Source organism: Rousettus aegyptiacus, unplaced genomic scaffold (assembly GCF_014176215.1).
Source record: "Rousettus aegyptiacus isolate mRouAeg1 unplaced genomic scaffold, mRouAeg1.p scaffold_m13_p_1, whole genome shotgun sequence".
NCBI lineage: Eukaryota > Metazoa > Chordata > Mammalia > Chiroptera > Pteropodidae > Rousettus > Rousettus aegyptiacus.
This window is the reverse complement of record NW_023416284.1, coordinates 53,872,553-53,893,491: the sequence shown is the minus strand read 5'-3', so window position 1 is coordinate 53,893,491 and position 20,939 is coordinate 53,872,553. Positions and strand designations below refer to the sequence as shown.

Genomic DNA, 20,939 nt, shown 5'->3' with positions numbered 1-20,939 from the left:
GCATAATAACCTCTAGGTCCATCCATGTCGTTGAGAATAATAGGATTTCATTTTTTAAAATTGCCATCCTACTTTTTGATGAATATGAATGTTCAGGAGGCAGTAAGCCATCTGATTTATTCTCTCAAAGATCAAGGTTACTTGGTAATATCAATGACTGTTGGAACTTTTATTATTTAATGGCTTTCAGCTTTAGAATTTTCTTACGTAATTAGAATCTAAGATGCTAGTACTCAGAAAGAGTCACAAATCATAAGCCAAGAACAACAAGAAACTGTTTTCTCATCAGGAACTGTGCTTGCCAAAATGGTGCTAAGAGGTTCCGTTAAGTATGCCATGCAAAAAGATTTTGCTATGATAGCTACGACATATTTTAAATTATTAAACAAATTAAATAGGTTTTAGTTCTATTGTAGATTTCGACATGCCCTAAAAAAGATTTAGAATGAGTTTCTCAAATGTATTTGACCAGGGAAGTCTTTATTTAAACGACATCAATTAACAATTAGTCTTTCATACATTACAATTTTGAAGATGCTAGTATATGAATACAGGAATTCTAAAGGCGCAAACTACAAAAGTCAAAAAGAAAACATTAGTATTGCACCATAACCCTTCCTGTGCACAAGAAAGTTTCCATACATCTAGGGCTAAGTGATTCCTGTAACTGCATCATCTTCCACTCCCTGCCTCGAAGTGCTAAACTAATCAATCACTTCTTGGTGATTTTTCTTCAGATAAACTTCCTCATCTACAGCAGTGCAAAAAAAGTGGTACAAATAATTTTAAAAACTGGGAATTTGCAAGCCTATCACATCACATTTGTATGCCGCATTTTGGTGATTCACAAAGTAAAGTCATTTAACATTCCCATGACAAAAATTAAACTCAGCTCTCACTGGAGAGGTTAACTATCTGAGATTTTCTCTTGTCTTGCCAACAACAATTTATCAGTGCAATTCTTCTAACAGTTTTTTAGGGGGCTTTGGGGAGTATGATTGCTAACATAATCCTCTACAACAATAACAGTTATGCTGTGAAAAATGCAAAAAGCTTTTTTCTTTATTTCAGTTTCATTATAAAATAATGATAATAATACATGTCTCATGGAGTTTCTTGAGGAATGAGAAATGTGCATCACCAGAAATAAACTCATATTTATATGGTTAATTAATCTATGACAAAGGAGGCAAGTATATAAATGGGGAAAGGACAGTCTCTTCAGTAAATGGTATTAGGAAAACTCAACAGTCACATGCAAAAGAATGAAACTAGAGCACTGTCTTATACAATACACACAAATCAACTCAAAATGGATTGAAGAGTTGAATGTAAGATCCGAAACCGTAAAACTTTAAGAAGAAAATATAGGCAATAAGCTCCTTGATATCAATCTTGGCAATGATTTTTCTGAATCTGATTCTGAAAGCAAAGGCAGCAAAAACAAAAATAAATCAGTGTTACTATGTGAAACTAAAAACTTCTGCACAACAAAGGGAATTCTTAACAGAATGAAAAGGCAGCCTACTGAATGGGAAAAAATATTTGCAAATCATATATCTAATAGGGGTTAATATCCCAAATACATAATAAACTCATACAACTCAATAACAACAACAAAAAGTCCAATTAAAAAAATGAGCAGAGGACCTGAATAAACATTTTTTAAAAGAAGACTTAAAGACAGCAAATGGGCACATGACAAGATACTCAACAACACTAATCAAAGAGAAATGCAAATTAAAACCACAATGAGATACCACTTCACACTTGTTAGGTGGCCATCATTGAAAAGACAAGAAATAACAAGTGTTGGTGAGGATGTGGAGAAAAGGGAACCCATATTTACAATATTGGTAGAATTGTAAATTGGTGCAGCCACTACGGAAAATAGTATAGAGGTTCTTCAAAAAATTAGAAATAGAACCACCACACGATCCAGCAATTCACTTCTGGGTATTTATCAGGAAAAAACCAAAAACACTAATTCGAAGAGATATATGCATCCCCATGTTCACTACAACATTATTCACAATAGCCAAGATATGGAAACAAACTCAGTGCCCATCCATGGATGAATAAATAAAGATGTGGAATACAATGAAATAATACTCAGTCACCAAAAAAAAAAAAAAAATGGATTCTTGACATTTGTGACAATATGAATGGACCTTGAGGGCATTATGTTAAGTGAAATAATACAATGAAAGACAAATATAGTATGATTTTACTTATATGTAAAATCTAAAACAAACAAACAAACAAAAAGCCAAGCTAATAGATATGGAGAACAGATTGGTGGTTGCCAGAGGTAGGATAGATGAGTTGTGGGGTGAAATAGGTGAAGGGAGTCAAAAGATACAAATTTCCAGTTTAAAAAAAATGTCGTGGACATATAATGTTCAGCATTGCAGCTATAGTTGATAATACAGTACTATTACTTAAAAAGTAATATTGAAAGTTGCTAAGAGAGTAAATCTTAAAAGTTCTCTTTATAAGAAAAAAGAATTTGTAACTGCGGATGGTGACAGACAGTGACTAGACGTATTGTGGTGGTCATTTCACAGTGTATACAAATCTTGAATCATGTTGTGTACCTGAAACTAATGTAATGTTGTATGTCAATTATACCTCTAATTAATTATTTTAATTAACTAAAAATTAAGAATTAAATCAACTTAAATAATGCACATAGTAAGTTTGGGTGCAGGGAAAGGGTACAGCTTTATAAAAATATATGTTTTTTCCCCCTCCACACTTTTCCCAGTGGAGTATGTTAGATCTGAAGCAATTAGTAAAATAAAATCAAGAATACTTACCACCACCACCACCCCAAAAAGAAATATGCATTAAGCAAAGTGACTGGAATAAAGTATACCCAAATATGTATTTTTCACCCTTCTTCCCTATACATACATATATTTCCCCTTTCCCAGATGGCCACTTGAAATTGGTATGGAAATATATAAATATCACTAATGTCAAGTGATTTTATTACCCCAAAATTTCTTAAAAGCAATTATCAACTAGAAATAAATATTTCTTTTAAAAAATGTACATTTATCCTAAATAGTAATTTATTAAATGTATTTACAATACAGATATTTCTGAAGATATCCTAAACATGGAATCCTTTAATCATTTTTAATTAACATTAGACAAATGAAATTCTTAATAATGGTTTCAATGTCCAGTTCTGTAAATTAGGTAATTCGTGTAGCTCTTTAGTTATACCACCACATTAAAAAAAATTTTTTGTGATCCCAGTGTAGCCCGGAGCTTCAGACAGTGGTATTTTAATCTTCTGTTCTTTTAAGCAAATAGTTTCTCCACGCTATAGATTTTGTCTATTTATAATGACATACTAATATAACAGAATAACAACAGCAAGTAAGGATCCAATTAAATAATTAATAAGCTTATAAACCCACAATTCCAGGCAAGAGAATCCGATTTTCACAACTTTTTAAAGAGGCCTACTTGTGGTCAAATTCATGTAGTTTTGGGGTACAAGCACCGCTGACAATAATAGAAGGAGATTCAGCAATCTCAGAGGAGGGAGGATGATTTATAAGCTGCTCAAACTCTCCAGAGAGGATTCACCACAGAGAAGATAATAAAGATCTTTGTTTGTCATGCTGAGTAGTTTGAACCTGTATCGAAGGCAGTGAAGAATGAAAATAATTTGAAAGCAAGTAGGTAAAATCGTCATTATTTTTTTTAGGAAGAAAACACCACATTCAATCCAAATGGTCAAAATGGTGACCCTTTGGGAAACAAAATAGTAGGGAAAAACCAGCTAAGGCTGTATTTCAGCTAAAATGTGATGATACTTGACCTGCAGTGGCAACTGCAATGAAGAGCAAATTGAAGTTTATGTGTTGAGACTCAACAGCCATCTATTATCTCATAATCATCAGAGCAAAGAATCACTTCTATTCGTAAATAAATGTATCATGAGGCAAGTGGAAGTTGGACCACAGGCTTTTTCTCAGGTGGTATTAATAGTTACATTTTAAAATGACATTCTTTCCTACCTGCAAAATGTACTCAGAACTATTATTAAAATATTAAATTTCAGGGGATGGTGATAATCTTGTAAAGAATTACTGGTAATGTTTATGAGAGTTGAATTATTTCCAAGAGCAATGTTGTAAAGCAGTGGTTGATCATCTTCCAGTCTTGAAATATGCAGAATTTTTTCTTCTAAGGCTAATTTTAGCTTCTTTAATTCTTAGTATATATTTGAGCTCTCTATTTTTCATTTTCTTTTGACTATTATTCTGAGGAAATCTCTAATCTTCCAAAACAGAAATCATAAAATGATGACGAATTGTCATTATCTTCAGGAGACTATATCCTCTTGCTATTTTCAACTTGTCTAATAGTTCAAGTTTTACAAATTAGTATATTTGTCACTGAGATTTCAGATGATATATTTAAAGAAGTCACTACTTCTTACAACATTTCTATCTGTTTTTTTTTTATGTTTGATGGCCTTTGGAAGTTTCCTAGTAACTAATGATATATTACTCTTAAAAAGGAGAGGAACTTTCCTAAGTAAAATTATATTTTGAGAAAGCACAGACCAGGGTTTTACATCTGTAGCTCTTTAGCCCCTTTAGAAATAGCACTTATTTGGATTTGTATAAAAGACCTTATATTTTTAACTCCTGTAGAATAAAATTTTGTGTTCGAGTATGTTTATTTAATCTTGGCCCACTTATTCTCTACTGTCACTCTAATTGTTTTTAATTAAATCCACTTCATAATTTATTTGTCCAAAAAGTATTAATATTATGTTTTATTTGGAAATTGAAAAAGTTTCAGTACCCTTCTGGAAAGTCAACAACTGACTAAAGATTTATTTTACTAGGGTACAAAATTATTTTAAGACCATCTGTACTTAAACAAGAGTGAAAAATGCAAGGATCAAAGAAGATTATAAACATTGGAAGTGTAGAAAGGAAAATCTAAAATTTATCCAAATAGCCTTGTACTTTTTCTTTTTTAAAAAAAGGCATTTGGTTAGAATTATAAAATGTAAGCAATATTTTCAGACTACTGTGGGAATTTTTGCCGGTGAACATGACAACAAAAATCCTTTTGACACCAGTAAGAGATTTGCAACCAGCTAATCTGTGGCCTCACTATGTCTGTTTTTTCTTTTTGTATATGATTTTCACTGTCAGTCTATATCATCCCATGTTCTTCTAGCTTTTATATTTTTCAGGTCTAATTTGTTTGGGGTTGAAGAAAAAAAAAATGGAGTTAGGAAAGGAATTAAATTGCCAGTACTAAAATAGTGATATAATTTTACATTGTCAAAAAGCTTCATGGTTCTTTGTATGTTTCATATCATGCCATCTGTGGCTGGTTAGACTAGTTAAATAGTCCAGTGGTTCTCAAAGTATATTCCTCAGACCAGCATCGCCTGAGACCTTGCCCTGGGACCTTGTTAGGAATGTTCTACCCAAGACTACTCAGTCATTTGGGTGGAGCTCAGCAAACTGATTTAGCATGCCCTTCATGTAAAAGTGATGTACACTAACGTTTGAGAACCACTGGATAATGATCCTGAGGTAACGGGCTCAATCCCATGTGGGTCAATTATTATAACTTTAGCTTAATGTCATGGACTATACTCTTGTTATGGGCTAAATTGTGGCCCTACAAAATGCATATGTTGAAGTCCTAACCCCTAGTTCCTCAGAATGTGACTGAATTTAGAGACAGGATTCTTAAAGAGTTAAGGCTAAATGAGATCATGAGGGTGGGCACTAATCCAATATTATCAATGTTCCTACCAGAAGAGGAAATTACGACGTGAAGATAAAAGGAAAAGGCAGTCATGTATAAGAAAAGAAGATACACCTCAGGAGAAATAACCCTGTTGACACCTTGATTCAGACTTCCAGCCTCCAGGATTGTGATAAAATAAATTTCTGTCATTTAAATCACCCGGTGTGTGATACTGTGTGACAGAACCCTAGAACACTAATAATATCTCCTAGTTAACCCACTCACCCATGTGGAAACTGTTGTTGGTCACAGAAGACAAGGCAGAAAAGGAAAAATAGCATTACATAAAATTATATTTCTTCCTAGAAAAACAATTCAAAGGCCCTGTCTTACTAGTGATAGGTATTAGTGTCATTGTTGACTACTAAGGGTAATGTAACTTTTATTATTATGTGCTCTACACTAGTGTTTCCCAGTCTGAGTCAATAATAGAAGCTAGATAAACTAAGTTCAATATTTCGAAAAGCTTAACAGAAGTCTATCCAAAATAAGATTTCAAGAATATAACTAAAAATTTTTTCTAGAATTGCAATCATGACGTTGGGTCTATTGGTTATACACCTGAGTTTTAAAAAGTTAGATCCCCATCTTGCACAACATACAAAAAAATAATTTCATAAAAACTACAAAATCTAAAGTTAAAAATAAAACTTTAATTGCAGAAAATGACAGAAGGAGATATATTAATAAATCTTTGAGGACAAAAAGTCTTTCCGAACAAGAAATAAAACAAAGAATTCATAAAAGATTAATCCTGCTTAAGTAAAAATGTAAAATTCTTGTATGGTGAAAGATATCCTCGATGTAGAAGAAAACAGCACCTTGGGATAAAAGTATTTGTAACACACATAAAAAATAAAGTGTTAATATCTGGTATGAACTAAATTTCCCAACCCTATCTCCCCAGAAAAAAAAAATTGTTTGTTTAAGACCTGTTCCCCAAAGTGATGATATTTGGAGATATGACCTTTGGGAGGTATTAGGTTTACACGAGACCATAGGGAAGAGTCTTCATGATGGGATCACTGGTCCTTATAAAAAGGGACCAAAGAGTTTGCTTGCTCTCTCTCTTCCTGCCATGTGAAAATATAGCAAAAGATGGTTTGGAAGAGAGCCCTCACCAGGTACCTAATCTGGTAGCACCTTGATCCTGTATTAACCTCTAGAAATGTAAGACTATGGCATTTTTTTTATAGGAACCCAAGCTAAGCATAATATTATGATTTATAAGACATATATATTTGGTCATTCAGATGACCAAATTTTCATATAAATTTGGTCTTCCTCCACAATTTCTAAAAAATAAAAAAACCTTTGGAATGTATGTTATCTCAACAAGGTGACTTTTGGAAAGCATTTAAGGATGGGGCTTGTTGGTAATGAAGCCAAGCATGTAATTAGAGGGTTAGGACTTTCAGTTCCGCCCTCACACTTCTGGGGTGAGGAGAAGTGTTGGAGATGGAGTTCAATCACCAGTGGTCGATGATCTAATCAATCATGCCAACATAATGAAACCTTCATAAAAAAAACAGAAAGAAGGGTTTCAGAGAGCTCGTGAATTTGCAAACTTATGGAGGTGCTGGGAGAGTTGTAGGCCTAGAGAAACCATGGAAGTTCACCCTACTTTCCTTATACCTTGTCCTATGCATCTCTTTCATCTGGTTGTTCCTGAGCCGTATCCTTTCACAATAAACTGGTGATCTGGTAGGTAACACGTTTTTCTGAGTTCTGCCAGTTGTTTAGCCAATTAAATGAACACACATTAATTGGAAACCTCTGATTTATAACCCAGTCATAAGTACAGGTGACAACCTAAACTTGCAATTGGTATTCTGATTTGGCAGGGTGGGAGTGGTCATTAGAACCTCCATTCTCTAGCCAGTTAGTCAGAGGCACAGATAAGAGCCTGGGCTTGTAGTTGGCATCTGAAGTGAGGCGGGGAAGTAGGGTGAAGAGTCCTGGAAGACTGAACTCTGATGCTCTCTCTGGGTAGATAGTGTCAGAACTAAGTTGAATTCTTGGACACCTGCTGGAATTCCCCCCTGCTCCCCCCCCCCCCCCCCGCCACGCACACAGGAATTGGGTCCAGAAACCCAAAAGACTAAGATAATGTCCTTAATATATATAGTCCCCCTGTAAGTCAATAAGAAAAAATTAACATATTAAAAATAGAGAAAGTTCAGGAACAGGAAATATATAGAAGCACAAATGACTAATAAAAGTATGAAAAGAAGCTCAACTTCATTAGCAATGGGAAATACAAGTAACATAACAACGTCTGACTTGAGTATGATTTATTTTTGCCAATCGGATTGGTGACAAGAAAAAGATTACTGAAATACCCAGACGGTGATGTCAAGAATAGGGCATTTTCTCTTAGAAGAGAATGAGAATGCATTGCACAATTTAGCAGTACATATTGACACCGAAAATAAGCATGCACTGACCCAGCAATTCCACAAAACGCAAAGAAAAAAGTATAAAAACGTGCATGTTGAAAAAGCATTATTTGAAAGAGGAGAAAAAACTGGAAACAATAACAACTCTCTGATATGAAATTGTTAATTTAAATTATGGTACGTCTATAATATGTAATATTATTTAGCTGTTAAATATTCTGTACAAACTGACATGGGCTGTTGAAATAAAGAAGTGTAGAATACAACAGCATGTCTAGTATGATCTCATTTTTTGAAACTAAAATTATATAGGTGTATGATTGTCTTATTTAACATTGGCAAGTAGCACTACAACAGAGTGCATTTTGTTAATTTGGGTTTTACCAATGAGGGCTTGAAAATAATTTAAATATTAAATATGAAACTCTAAGACTGACTTTATATCCTTTCATAAGTAGAAATGTAAAATGTACTTCAAATCCAAAATATAGTTCTTTTAGGTTTCAATAATTCTGCCTCCATTTTACTGTAAGATATATGCAAAATGGGATTTTCGTTACTCTTTAATAAACCATCTAGATTTTTAACTAAAAATTTTACTTTAGGAAATATGAGATTTTCAATAACATAAAAACCTTCAAGTTGCTTTCTCATAATTGCCTGTCTTGATCATATAACTTTCAGTTGATATATCTTCAGGGCAAACAGATGACGCTGCCAGAAATTCTTTGCAATAACACACTATGGAAGTTTTGAACAGGATACTTGCTATATAAACTTACATCTCCAGATTACTAAGAATTAATTTTAGCCAAGATTTTGGCTTACTTCATATACTGTCATTTTCTCACTTGGAGAAAAAGAAATGTAGTTTAATCTTGTTCCAGCACTATTATGCTATTACATAGCAGGTTTTCTGACAGTTTGATAGAATTCAATAGTACGAGTGCACATATCAAGGTACACATATTCCATGATACGGAAACAAAGTGCAAAGGCAAAACTATATTTCAAACATCCTCATTTAGTAGAAAAGCAACAATTTCAGACAATACTGCAATTAGGCAATGCTTGAGCATTATACAGAAATGTCTCACTTCTTCCATTTTAAGAACAAAGTTTTTCACTATTTTATAGTGGTTTTTATCACCTAACGTATCTATTACTTGCAAACAGCATATGTGGCACATACATTCATTTCATTCTGCCTCTTCTTTATAGATTGAAAGATATAGGGATGAGTTCTAAATATTTTCATTCCATGATATTCCTAATAAATTTAAAATAAAAACATGGTTCCAGTTTGAATTATATTAGGAAGGTAAAAATGAAAAAAAAAAAAAAAAAACACCGTTTACCTAATGTGGAAATCATCAGTGCTATTCACCAATTATTTTCAGTTCTTCTCCTGGGCATATCATAGCATATCACTTGCTTTGGCTAGAGATATATGAGCAAAAGTACTGCAGGTAGAGGCTCTAAGAGCCAGTACATGATCCACTATGCTATTTTTTCCCCTGTAGCTAGCAAACAGTAACTTGTAAGGTGTTGGCTACTTTGTTACCTGAGGTCTCTGAGTGATTACAATGAGCAGAGTTTCTCTTCTGAGGGAGCAGGAGCCATAGTGAGATACAAATCTTTGTGGGTTGTTATCACAAACATCCCTTGGTCATCCTGACTGATACACCAAAGCCACTGTGTTTTAGAAATTATCAGATTTCCATAAGAATTATGACCTACCTAAGGAAGGTAAGACACAGGAAAACAAGAAGAAAGCGGATATCACAGACGAGTGATCAAGAAAGGGATAGCAAAGGGTAATAATGAAAACCAAATTGAAATTTTTCCCATCGAGACAAAAATGGGAGTTTAGGTTCAAGAGCTCCAAGTCTTATATAACCTTCCTGAAAATAACCATTTTTGATAAACACCAGTCCAAGTTTATTATAAAATCATGTTTGAAGTTTTAAGCTAGTCAAAGCATCACAATTACATGTAATGCATATTGATGCAACAAAAAATATATATATTTTATATATATATATCACTATTTAATCACATACAATCCAACAAATATAAAGAGCACAAAATATATTTATTCACATAAAACATTCATCTACTGTTAAAATGTGTCAATAAGAAGTTGAAATCCAATATTATTAGGTGGTAAATATTCTGATGCCCAGAAGAAAAAGAAAATGTATATTTCCTTCCTATGTATTCTGACCTTAGACAGTTTTTTAAGTTTGAGCAATGACGATGATACAGGTGAAGCTGGCAACAAGTTTCACAAAAAGTTTTCTCTATGTAATTAACAAGCATTCTTATTTGGGTTCTACGATTAGGCACGAAACTAAAGCAGGTTTTTCTTTTAAGTCTAAAAATGAGGAAACAAGACTGCTACATCCATTATATCTGTGTGTGTGTGTGTGTGTGTGTGTGTGTGTGTGTGTGTGTGTGTGAGAAAGAGAGAGAGAGAGAGAAAGAGAGAGAGAGAGAGAGAGCGCGCGAGCGATCACTCGCTCGGTAGCGCACTTTTAGATATCTTCCACTTCAGCAATATAGATAAGTAGAAGCAAGTTCTGCCCTAGAAAAAAAAAAATTAAAGTAATTTATTTCTATCATTTAGTTAAATCCATCAGTAAAAAATTTGATGTTTGGGGACACACCCACAGCTAATTATGAGTCAGCATTATGTCTTTGTATTCATAATCATAAAAACCTATGTGCTATTGTTTTTTTAGTCTCATTTTTAAAAAACTTCACGAACTTCAGAAAAGCCTAGTATTTTCAAGACATTTGCCCATAATAATTTTCCAAAACTATGATCAAATAGTATGAGAAGTTGCTTAGATACTATTTTCCCCCAATGACAAAAGAAATTCAGGTACCCTGATGGTTAATTAAAATAGAACTTAAAACTTCAAAATTGGTAAACTTGTTGAACAGCACTTGTACTATTTATTTTTAGTAATCTGAAAAAATATACTTCTACTTTGAACATTTGTATGAAAGTTATTGGTGGATGCTCTATTTGTTATGCAATAAATTGCCAAACTACACTAAAATGTATATTATAACAGAAATAAAATTCCAAGTCAGATATACATATTATTTAATTTTCCTTGGATGAAAAGCCTAAAAACTGTAAACTCATTTTCTTTTACTGAAATTTTTTTCAATTTTTGGTGTCTACTTCTTGGGTTTAACATCATCATAAAACCAATTTAATTGTCTAAACCTGTGCTCGGATAATATAGATAATCCTTCCAGGATATGCACAGAGCCCCCTGTCAGTCTCCAAAACATAGCATGGTAATGATTTCTTACATGAGGTTATGTCACAATATCGCCTCAATACAGATATACATGGCCAAGATGACAGCACAGCAATAGAGCAACAATTCTGCCATCTGATTAGAAGAGTCCTCAAGCATAAGAGGCTTGGAACTTTGAAAAAGAGTTTCTCCCCCACATCTGTCCCAGGTCACAATACATGGAAGCGTTCGCTGCAACATCCTACCCAGCATAAGGAAGAAGGATGATGCTTTGGTTCCTTGTGCCTCAGCTCACAGGATGCCGACACTCTTAATCGCTGTGAGAAAAAGATATCTCCTCTAAACCATCTAAAAGTTCTTCTAGGCTTTAAGTCCTCTTGAAACATAAGAGAACATTTATGTAATATAACAGCAATCATAAATTGCAATGACTTTTTTAAGCATATACATTGGATATACACACACACAAATATATGCATTTTATACATATATATCACAATAACCAATATGTAATTTTCAGTTTAAATTAAAAATGTACAAAAACTTTACAATTCCATGGTCATTTTGCAAAAAGAAACTCTTGTAATTTAATTTGGCAAGTATTTATTGAGCATCTACAATGTGCTCTATAAATGAGAATAACCTAAATTTGTGTGATTAATCATTTAATGGTCTTAAATTAATTATATCATGCACCAATGTGCATATGCGAGTTTCCCTTCTTTAAATTTACTGGAAAAATCTTCAATGAAGCTATTTGCTTAATTTATTTTAACTTATTAACAAGAATTTTTCAAAATTCACAAAAGTGAACAACTTCCAATGTAAATTAAGTCAAAAGCAAAAATTTGTGAACATAACTTAATAGTTGAACTACACAAATTTCCTGGAAATTCCGAAAACAGTCTCACAGGGAAGATTAAATTTAACACAGACCCCAGTTAATGAAGGCAATGAACTGTTTTATAGAAATGAATTTCATTATTATAAAGTAGAACTACCTACCCTATGCTCTCATGGACCTAGGGCATTTTGAATGATTATTAAAATTTTGGGGGTTGCATTATACCAACAAGCAAAGGAAAAATCTAAAGTATTATTGGGAAATTTGGAGAAAGACTATTATCCCTTGACCTCTCGGTTAACCATTATGATTTCAAATGGCTAACTAATTGCCAGTCCTCCCCTTGACATTATAGCACAGCTTTAGAAAATGCCATCTGACAGATTTAATGAAGCCACCTTCAACAGAACTTTCTGATGTCCTTTTGAGTGTGTGTAGGTGTGCGCGTGTATGTATGTCTGTGTATAGGTAGGTAAAAAGCAGAAACACACTACCTACACATAGTCATTGTTTATTAAATATAGATTGTAATTTTTTTGTTCTCTGAAAGAAATGATGGCTCAAGATAAAGCAACTTTGCCAGTGTTCTTTGCACCTATCATTAGGTTTAAGGTTTATTTGTTTGTTTGTTTGTTTGTTTTTGCATTATGCACGGCAAAGCTTCTTAGGAACTGCTATAATGCAAATCACCTATATATGTGTTAAAACAGAGCCTTTTTTCCTCTAAAAATTACTTACTGTACACTAGAATTTTCAAAGGAAAAGGGAATAATTTGAAACCTGAAAATCTGTGACTTACCAAGAAAACCCTCAAACAACAATTGACCTTCATACTAATAAATGCAAACAGTCATATTTATCAAATATGACAAGGACAGGCTCATTTTAAACAGGCTCGCAAGATCAGGCAACCTGACAGCGACACCTGGTGTATATGGAGGTCATCATAAACAAACCACATGTGACATGACCATACATATAGTTACTGAGGTTACAAATGAGGGGTAAAACAGACCGGATTAAAGAGCGAGGGCACTCCATGGCATTAAACCTAGTCTATGAGGAACAGCTGTAGAGCAGTGACCCTCAAAAAGGCATTCCACTATGCAGGTAGTTTTAAGATGTTCTTTGGCAAATAGGCCACGTAAACGATTTAGGATTTAACAGAGTCACTCATTTTGAAAGCACAAATAACACAGATAAGCCCAAAATTGTTTTCAATTTGACTCCCATGGCATTATTTCATCATGTTTACTTCATTGACAAAACAAAGTGAAAATGTGCATTTATACAGTTAATTTAACAAATTTCAAAAGCCAAATCTGACAAAAGTGCTCCAAACTACCTACTGAGGTCTGAATTTTCCAGTTAGGCTTTATATATATTTATACCATCCTAGACCTACACTAACTTAATTGTCCAATTAAACTAGGTGCTTGCTGATTTACTGGTGACTCAGAAATAGCAGCAACCTTTAAGGAATTTTTAATGGAGCTGAGCTCCCAAACGTGTAAGCTGATGACATGTACTCCACAGCAGCGTCTGGCGAGCTTGTAGAGATTCTTAAGGACAGCCTTCCGCAGAAGAATATACACCCAGGGATCCAAGATTTGATTCCATGTTGCCATTCGGAGAGCAAAAAGTATTGTTTCACAGGTCTCCATAGAACTACTTGCATTTATTCCAATGTTGGCCATTGTCACCTGCAAAACAAACACAGGGAAATTGATTGATAGACATTTTCTCAGTCCTACCTTTTTTTTTTTATTTTTACTTACCTAGCTATGCTGCATGGTATTGATTTTACCTACAGAAAGAGATATTATTTTGCAAAATACTGACAAAAAGACATGAACAGCGGAAATGTTGACTGAATCCTTTGCATTCAAATTGACATCAGAATTATAAAAAGGATAACTTATATGATGAGTCAAATATGCAGAAATAGAGTAAGTCAAGAGAGGACAAACAATGATACTAGTAATTGATTATTTTTTTTACTTCTGAGAATTGTAAGCTCAAAGCCAACATTTGTTTGTATATTTTGATGAAAAATAAAGTATATTTATGTAAATAAAGTATAGACAAGCTAAGGTAAATATAAACTATAGATAAAAGTTTTTAAAAATTATTTTAGAGCATCTGATATTAATTTGCACATGGCATATGATATTTTTCTGAAATGTTACTTTTAGAATTTTCTGCTTGGTAACTACAATAATATCAAGGATTGCTATTTCATCTTCCATTTTCTATATTTCTTACCTTAGTCTTAATTTAACTTGCTAGAACATTCCAAAAGTGCAATGGGATTTTCTAAGGGTTTTGAGGAAATGAGTTCTGCTCTGTACTACCACTGAGACTTAGTGTAGATTTTGGTCTCATGTGTCCATTTCCTGACCACCCATGATGTAAAAGAGACCATTTTGTCCCAGCTACATGTTAGAACTGGTCTAATCACTGAGCCCAGCTTTAACTTTCAAATAAATAGTCACAGGATAGACAAACAAGGTTGGGGGGTGATGTTGGGGGGTGGGTAGCAGAGTTTGAAAATAGTTTGGATATAAAAACAAATAAGAAATAAATTAACAAAATTTAAGCTAAAAAATTAAGAAAATCTTGGACCATTATGCCACCAGGATTAAGATAGGATATAATGGAGCCTAAAACCAAAATGAGAAGCAAATCAAGTCTTCTTGGTCTCCTTACTGGATCATTATCACAAGGAAATGTCTTAATTTGGCCTGATGATACTACCAGTTGAAGGATAAATGTCCCTTATCAAAACCTTCATTATCTGCACAACAAAGTATGATCTCCTTAACTTGCTCCTTGATGATGCACCTGAAGTTCACCTGTACAATCCAATCTCCCCTGCAAATACCCTAGGCTCCAACCGCTGTGCAGGCCTCCCTTGTCACAGATGGACCGCGGCCTTCTGAGCTTTGGCTTGTGTAACAATCTTTATTTTGAACTCTTGTTTCCTCCTTTCTCTGCCTGATAAACTCTTATCCATCCTCTGAACCTCACCTCCTTGAAACTTTCCCCAACTTATTGAGATGAATTAGCAAGTAGTCCCTTTTTTGCATTTCTACAGCACCCTAGTTATATCACTTATGACATTCCAGAACAAGTATGTATTTATCTGTACATCTAAGAGCATCTCTTCTTTTCATTTCTAATATCCAGAAAAAAGCTCACACCTAGAAGTACACAGTTAAGTGTTGAATGAATAACACTTGTATTCTTCTTATTCATTGAAACTATCTGATCATCCATCAGAATGGCCTAATATTTTGAAGCTTAAAATGTTTTTAAAAGTTTTAATACAATAGTTTTACAAAGTTTTAATCCACTAGTGAAGAATTCTGAGGTGATTTGTTGTCACCAAAAGAAGCAAGACTTGCAGTCCATGCAGATCCCTTGGGAAAAGGTTTTTTTCCTTCATTTCCTAGGGGAATAATGTGTCAAACAGCAGGCCCAAAGATTCTGTAGATAAATAAGGCCAGACAAGCTTCAACACAGAAAAAATTACAGTCCCCACACAGTACCTAGATCAGGTACAGACTCTTACATCACTGTTCTCGAAGTTATTTAACAGGATTGAAGAAATAAACCTATACGGGCCCAGTTTCTTTTAGAAGAAAGAAGGGCAAAGACCCAATTGGTAGTTGGACTGATATTTTCACTTTATATATATATTTTTACCCATCAAATGTTTGTTGATTATCTGCTATGTGCCAGGTGACATGTTTGGCACTGAGGGCAAAATAGCAGACCAAGTAGATATGTGCCTAATCTCGTAGAACTTAAAATATTTGCTAGCTTAGAGTGTGGTGGGCGGTGATTCAAGGATGAAGGGATAAATATTTCTCTTGCCTCATGAATATTAAATAAATGCATTTCCTATTAGTGACTAAATATGTTCCTGGGGAGCCTAAAGCCCAACCAAGACACTGTTCTGTGTAGGTGGGAACAAAGATGGTCAATGTAATTGCATGGAACAGCTGGGCCTGGCTCAGAGATGAGCAAATTTAAAATGCCTAAGTTACATAACAGGCACTTCTCTGACTCTCCTCCCTCCTCTGCAATCAGCAGTGTGTCTGTCACGGACCGTAAAAGGACTTTGAGTTCTCTGCTGGGGGTTAGCCAGCACTCAGGCTTCTCTCCAGAACATCACTGTCCCCAGGCATTAACTCTCACTCCCTCCCTCCTTCCACCCCAGCCCAGCCTGGAAAAGAGTTTGCTCTGGGGCCTGGCTTGGGAGAATCTAATCACTTAGCCACCAACAAAGATGCAGGTGGAATATTTATATAAAACGATTATCATTAGTACATTATTGATAGTAGCATATTATTGAAAACTTGGGACAACCTAAGTATCCAACAAAAGATAAATTATGGTAATTTCACATGATGTAAAAATATGCAAACAATAATGTTTGTTATTCAGTATTAACTCTTTAAAAAGCATGTTACCAAACTATATTGACTGTGTGATCCCAATTTTGGAAAAAAAAAATACATATATATATATATATATATATAAAACATAATTTTGTGCATGCATAGAAAAAAGATTAGGGTATATTTCACTGTTTTCATTGGTAAAAGCTAGATAGTTAAAGGACAGAGAATTTCAATTTTTTCCTTTGGTTCACCTCTAATTTATTAATTTTTTAAGATAGATCATGTATTGTTTTTATAATTTGTGCTCTTTTCTCAAGTAATTTATTGAAACATACTATTACACTAAATCAGAACTAATGTGGATTATTTATGCATGTCTATGTGTATGTGAGTGAGGTGCAACAGAGTTGCCTGAAAAGTTCAAGCCTTGATAAGACCGGCACAAGTGTGGGAGCTAAAAGTAAGAAAGAGACAAGTCTGCCATTTTCCATGGGCCCTGTCAACAGTCACCGCACAAGCCCTGAAAGCATTTTTCTCTGGCAAGCCGACATGACCTTGGATTCCAGAGGGTCATGTATAGATTCTTATCACAAACACAACCTTTTGTCTAGTTTCCAAGAGCCACCTGACACATGGAATTATTATGTGTCATTGTCTAAAATACCTTTCTTGGACCCTAGCATGTTATAGTTGTTCATCTTTGTTAATGATTAGAATTCTGAATAGTGGACAGAGCAAAATATTCAGATATTCTTTGGGAAAAAAAAAGAACAATTAATTAACCTGATACCCTTAAGACACTCAACTCTAAGATTAGAGAGAAATACTGAAGTCAAATAAGAGTATGCGAAAAAGAGTTCATGTTCATTGTCAGTTGCAAAGAGCAAAATAGATAACACTTGTAATAAAATCTCCATTTATCTAGGCCATGCAATACAATTAAATCGATTGTTAAAGTGATCAAAATTAATGAATCTGCCAGGCTACTTCACTCATAAATAATAGCTCATGTTCATTAAAGTTTTATTCTGTAAGCTAGTCCATCATTTCCTACCCTGTCTGTGTATCTGTCTGTCAGTGTCAGTATGCCAGTGCCTATCCACGATTAAAAGCAATGGTAAATTTTAAGAATTATGCTTCCGTTTCTTTGAGTAATCACGAAAGTAAACCAATCCAGCCATGAGTAGATTCTGAGTGTCTACTACATCCCGGTATTGTGCTAGATGCTAGTGATACAGAGACGAATATTTAGAAAAATCATATGTAACACATGATATATTTTGTTTATTTATCTAGTTTTTTTCTCGTTTTTTTTTTATTAGTTTCATGTATACAGTACATTGGTTAGACATTTATATAGTTTATGAAATGATACCTAGATTACTCTATCTTCCCTCTGGCTCTACACATAGCCATTATCTTAATGCTGTCTGCATTCCTTATGTCATGTTCTCCATCTCCATGACCCTCTATTAACTACTAATTTGTACTTCTTTAAACCTGTACTGCTTTCTCCTAGCCCTGCCCCCAGGCCTCTCCCCTCTGCTGTCTCCCCATTGTCCTCTCTATTTGTGGATCTGTTTTTGATTCATTTGATCTTTTTGTTCCTTAGAGTCCACATGTCAGTGAAATAATATGGTATTTATCTTTGTCTGACTTATATCTAGTTCTTATTACTATCTCTCACACTAAAATATGCTCTTCCTGAAAGCATATATTTTTGTTTGATTGATTCTCTGGTGTATCGCCAGCACCTGGCATACAGTAGGTCAGTCCATATTTGTTGAACAAATAAAGTCCCTATGAGGAGAGACTGACAAAAGCAAAGTTATGACGTTATAAGTAATATGATAAAGGCATGTAAAATGTGTCACAGTCAGGGCTATTTATTTGTACATGATCCCAGATGCAGTTATTAAAAAGTATAACTTTTTGAAATTTTTCTGGGACATCAAAACCAATTATTCAGACATAACAAATTTTGAATTTATGGCGATTCTACTGCACTTTGTCTCTATTTCTTCTTGGCACTATTTTTTAAAGAAATTTAAATGAATATATAATCAAAACTATTACTGGTGGAATATCCAACTTCTTTAGATACAAAACCATTTTTTAGAATTATATTAACACCTATTTTCATATGAACAATGTCTATGACAATTATACATGGTTCTCATCTAGTCAGTGAAGCAGGTATTTTCCCACATAGTTATCTTATTCCAAGAAGCAGACCATTCCTTTCCTCTTTTCTGTCATTATAGAAGACCAGTTCAGGGACAGTTTCTTTGGGAAATGAAAAAGCACACAGAAGTATAATTCATTGATTGACAAGTTATTGTCCCTCATATCATCATCCAAAGGCTTATCTTTAGGTTTAACATGTGAATAACCACAGAGCAGAGCAAGGGGGTTAATTGTGATTATGGGATTATAACCCAGTCTTACCTGCTGATGAACAATGTCCCTCAGGAAGCCTTGCCTAAGGACCATTCCATTATATCTCCATATGAGAAGTTTAATCTATCTGTTAATTTGGATAATTAGTGAGTAAATAACTATGTATCAACAGTCGATTTTAAAATGCCACAGCACCTTTGAGTATTTGCAAATGAGAAGTTTCATTTTAATTCAACTTAAACGACAATTTTAGAAAAGACACCTTATACATATCACTGAATCCATCTCAATTCAACAGGTGACCTTTAGAGTTAAATATATTTGTGGCAATTTCACTAAACAGTGTTTATCCTTGAAATAGATTGTTTCATTACTGCAACAATGACTATAAGACCCTTCAAGAAAAAAATTATTCTTGTGCAACTCTAATATGCTTTTAAAAAAAAATTGTAACAAACTGAAATGCAGAGGCTTTTTCATACTAAATTATAAATATTTCTAGATTTCTGAATATAAAAGGTAATAATATTTAAAATCATTTCTCATTTATTAAATACTGATTAAAATTAAAACAGTATTTTGCACATGGTGAATGATTCAGAGATAAGACAGAAATAATACAAAAGGGAGGAATAAAAGGACTAAGTCTATTCTCATATCCTAACTCTAGAATAGCTGTGAAATGTTGCCCACTACCAAAGTATGTATCAGTGCTGCAAAATACAAACACATGTGCCAATTAACTTTCTTCTGCTTGATTTGTTGGCAGAGGATTAACCAATAGCCAAATTGACAGCACATTCCTGTCTCTGTCTAAAGACTTTGAATGTGGTAAAGAAATAAGAAAAGAGGATATGCTATGTACATACCGCTCCCTTCAAAACGGGACAATATCAAATCATAATACTTTATATGCATCTTCACTCCTTCATGCCAGCGAAGAAAATGATGTTTAAAATGAAAAACTTTAAACTGAACAATCCATAGAGAAGAAAAAAATGTCTGATACATGGAAAACCAAAAAGTTAATCTTTCTAGAGAAGGCTTATTTATAGAATTCATGTTTTTTCCTTTGCTAGTCCAGTTTTTGCTCCCAGGCCTGCACTGTTTTTGAGTTTATTTAGTGGGAAACTTTATTTCAGAACTTCTAGGAATAATTGTCCCTAGTCCACTGCTGCTAGTCCTTACAAAATGCTGTTTTAATTTCTTTTTATGACACTTTTTGAAGGAACAAAATATAGTCATTTATCCCAGAATATCAACTATAATAAAAATTAAAAATAAATAAAACATATATATTTTATGTCACATGTGGTAATTTCTCTAAGGAAATAAAATAGGCTATAATCAAAAGATATGTTCTACAGACCAAACAGAGATTGTACTGAATTATAATTAAAGTAAATTAGTCATAACTGAATGAGAACAAACTGCATAGTTAAGAGAAGGTCTTTATTACCAACTGCAGACTCTGTCATAGAACTTGACCACTATCAAAACACAGGCCAGCACCAAGCCACAAGAACTGGTCATTCTGGCAATTATGAAATCCTGAATTATAGGAAAGACTCCTATAAACCAGAGCACCATGCTATATCACCTAAGGGTGAGAGATCTGGACACAAATAACTACAAAATCTAGAACTGACTATTTCTCTATGTTAGCAAAGCTCTTTTTCTATTAGGTCTACTAATGTTCATATCAACCCTATGACAAATGTATTGTTGTAATCTACATTTTACAAATTAGGAAACTATGGTTCAGCAAGACAAGAGACCTGCCCCCTGGTGTCAGACTAAATAAAAG

At 33.8% G+C, this 20,939-nt stretch overlaps 1 protein-coding gene across 2 annotated transcripts in view; it reads right to left on the bottom strand.

Moving 5' to 3' along the window:
* Positions 1-10,256: 10,256 nt before the first annotated feature.
* The window catches only part of PTGFR (prostaglandin F receptor), a 35,332-nt gene continuing 24,649 nt past the window's right edge, over positions 10,257-20,939 (bottom strand). For both annotated transcript variants that reach the window (XM_016151011.2, XM_016151012.2), the window contains exon 3: positions 10,257-14,026. In XM_016151011.2, coding sequence (XP_016006497.1) covers positions 13,730-14,026 — 297 coding nt within the window. In that variant the 3' untranslated portion in view covers positions 10,257-13,729. The remainder of the gene's footprint in view (positions 14,027-20,939) is intronic.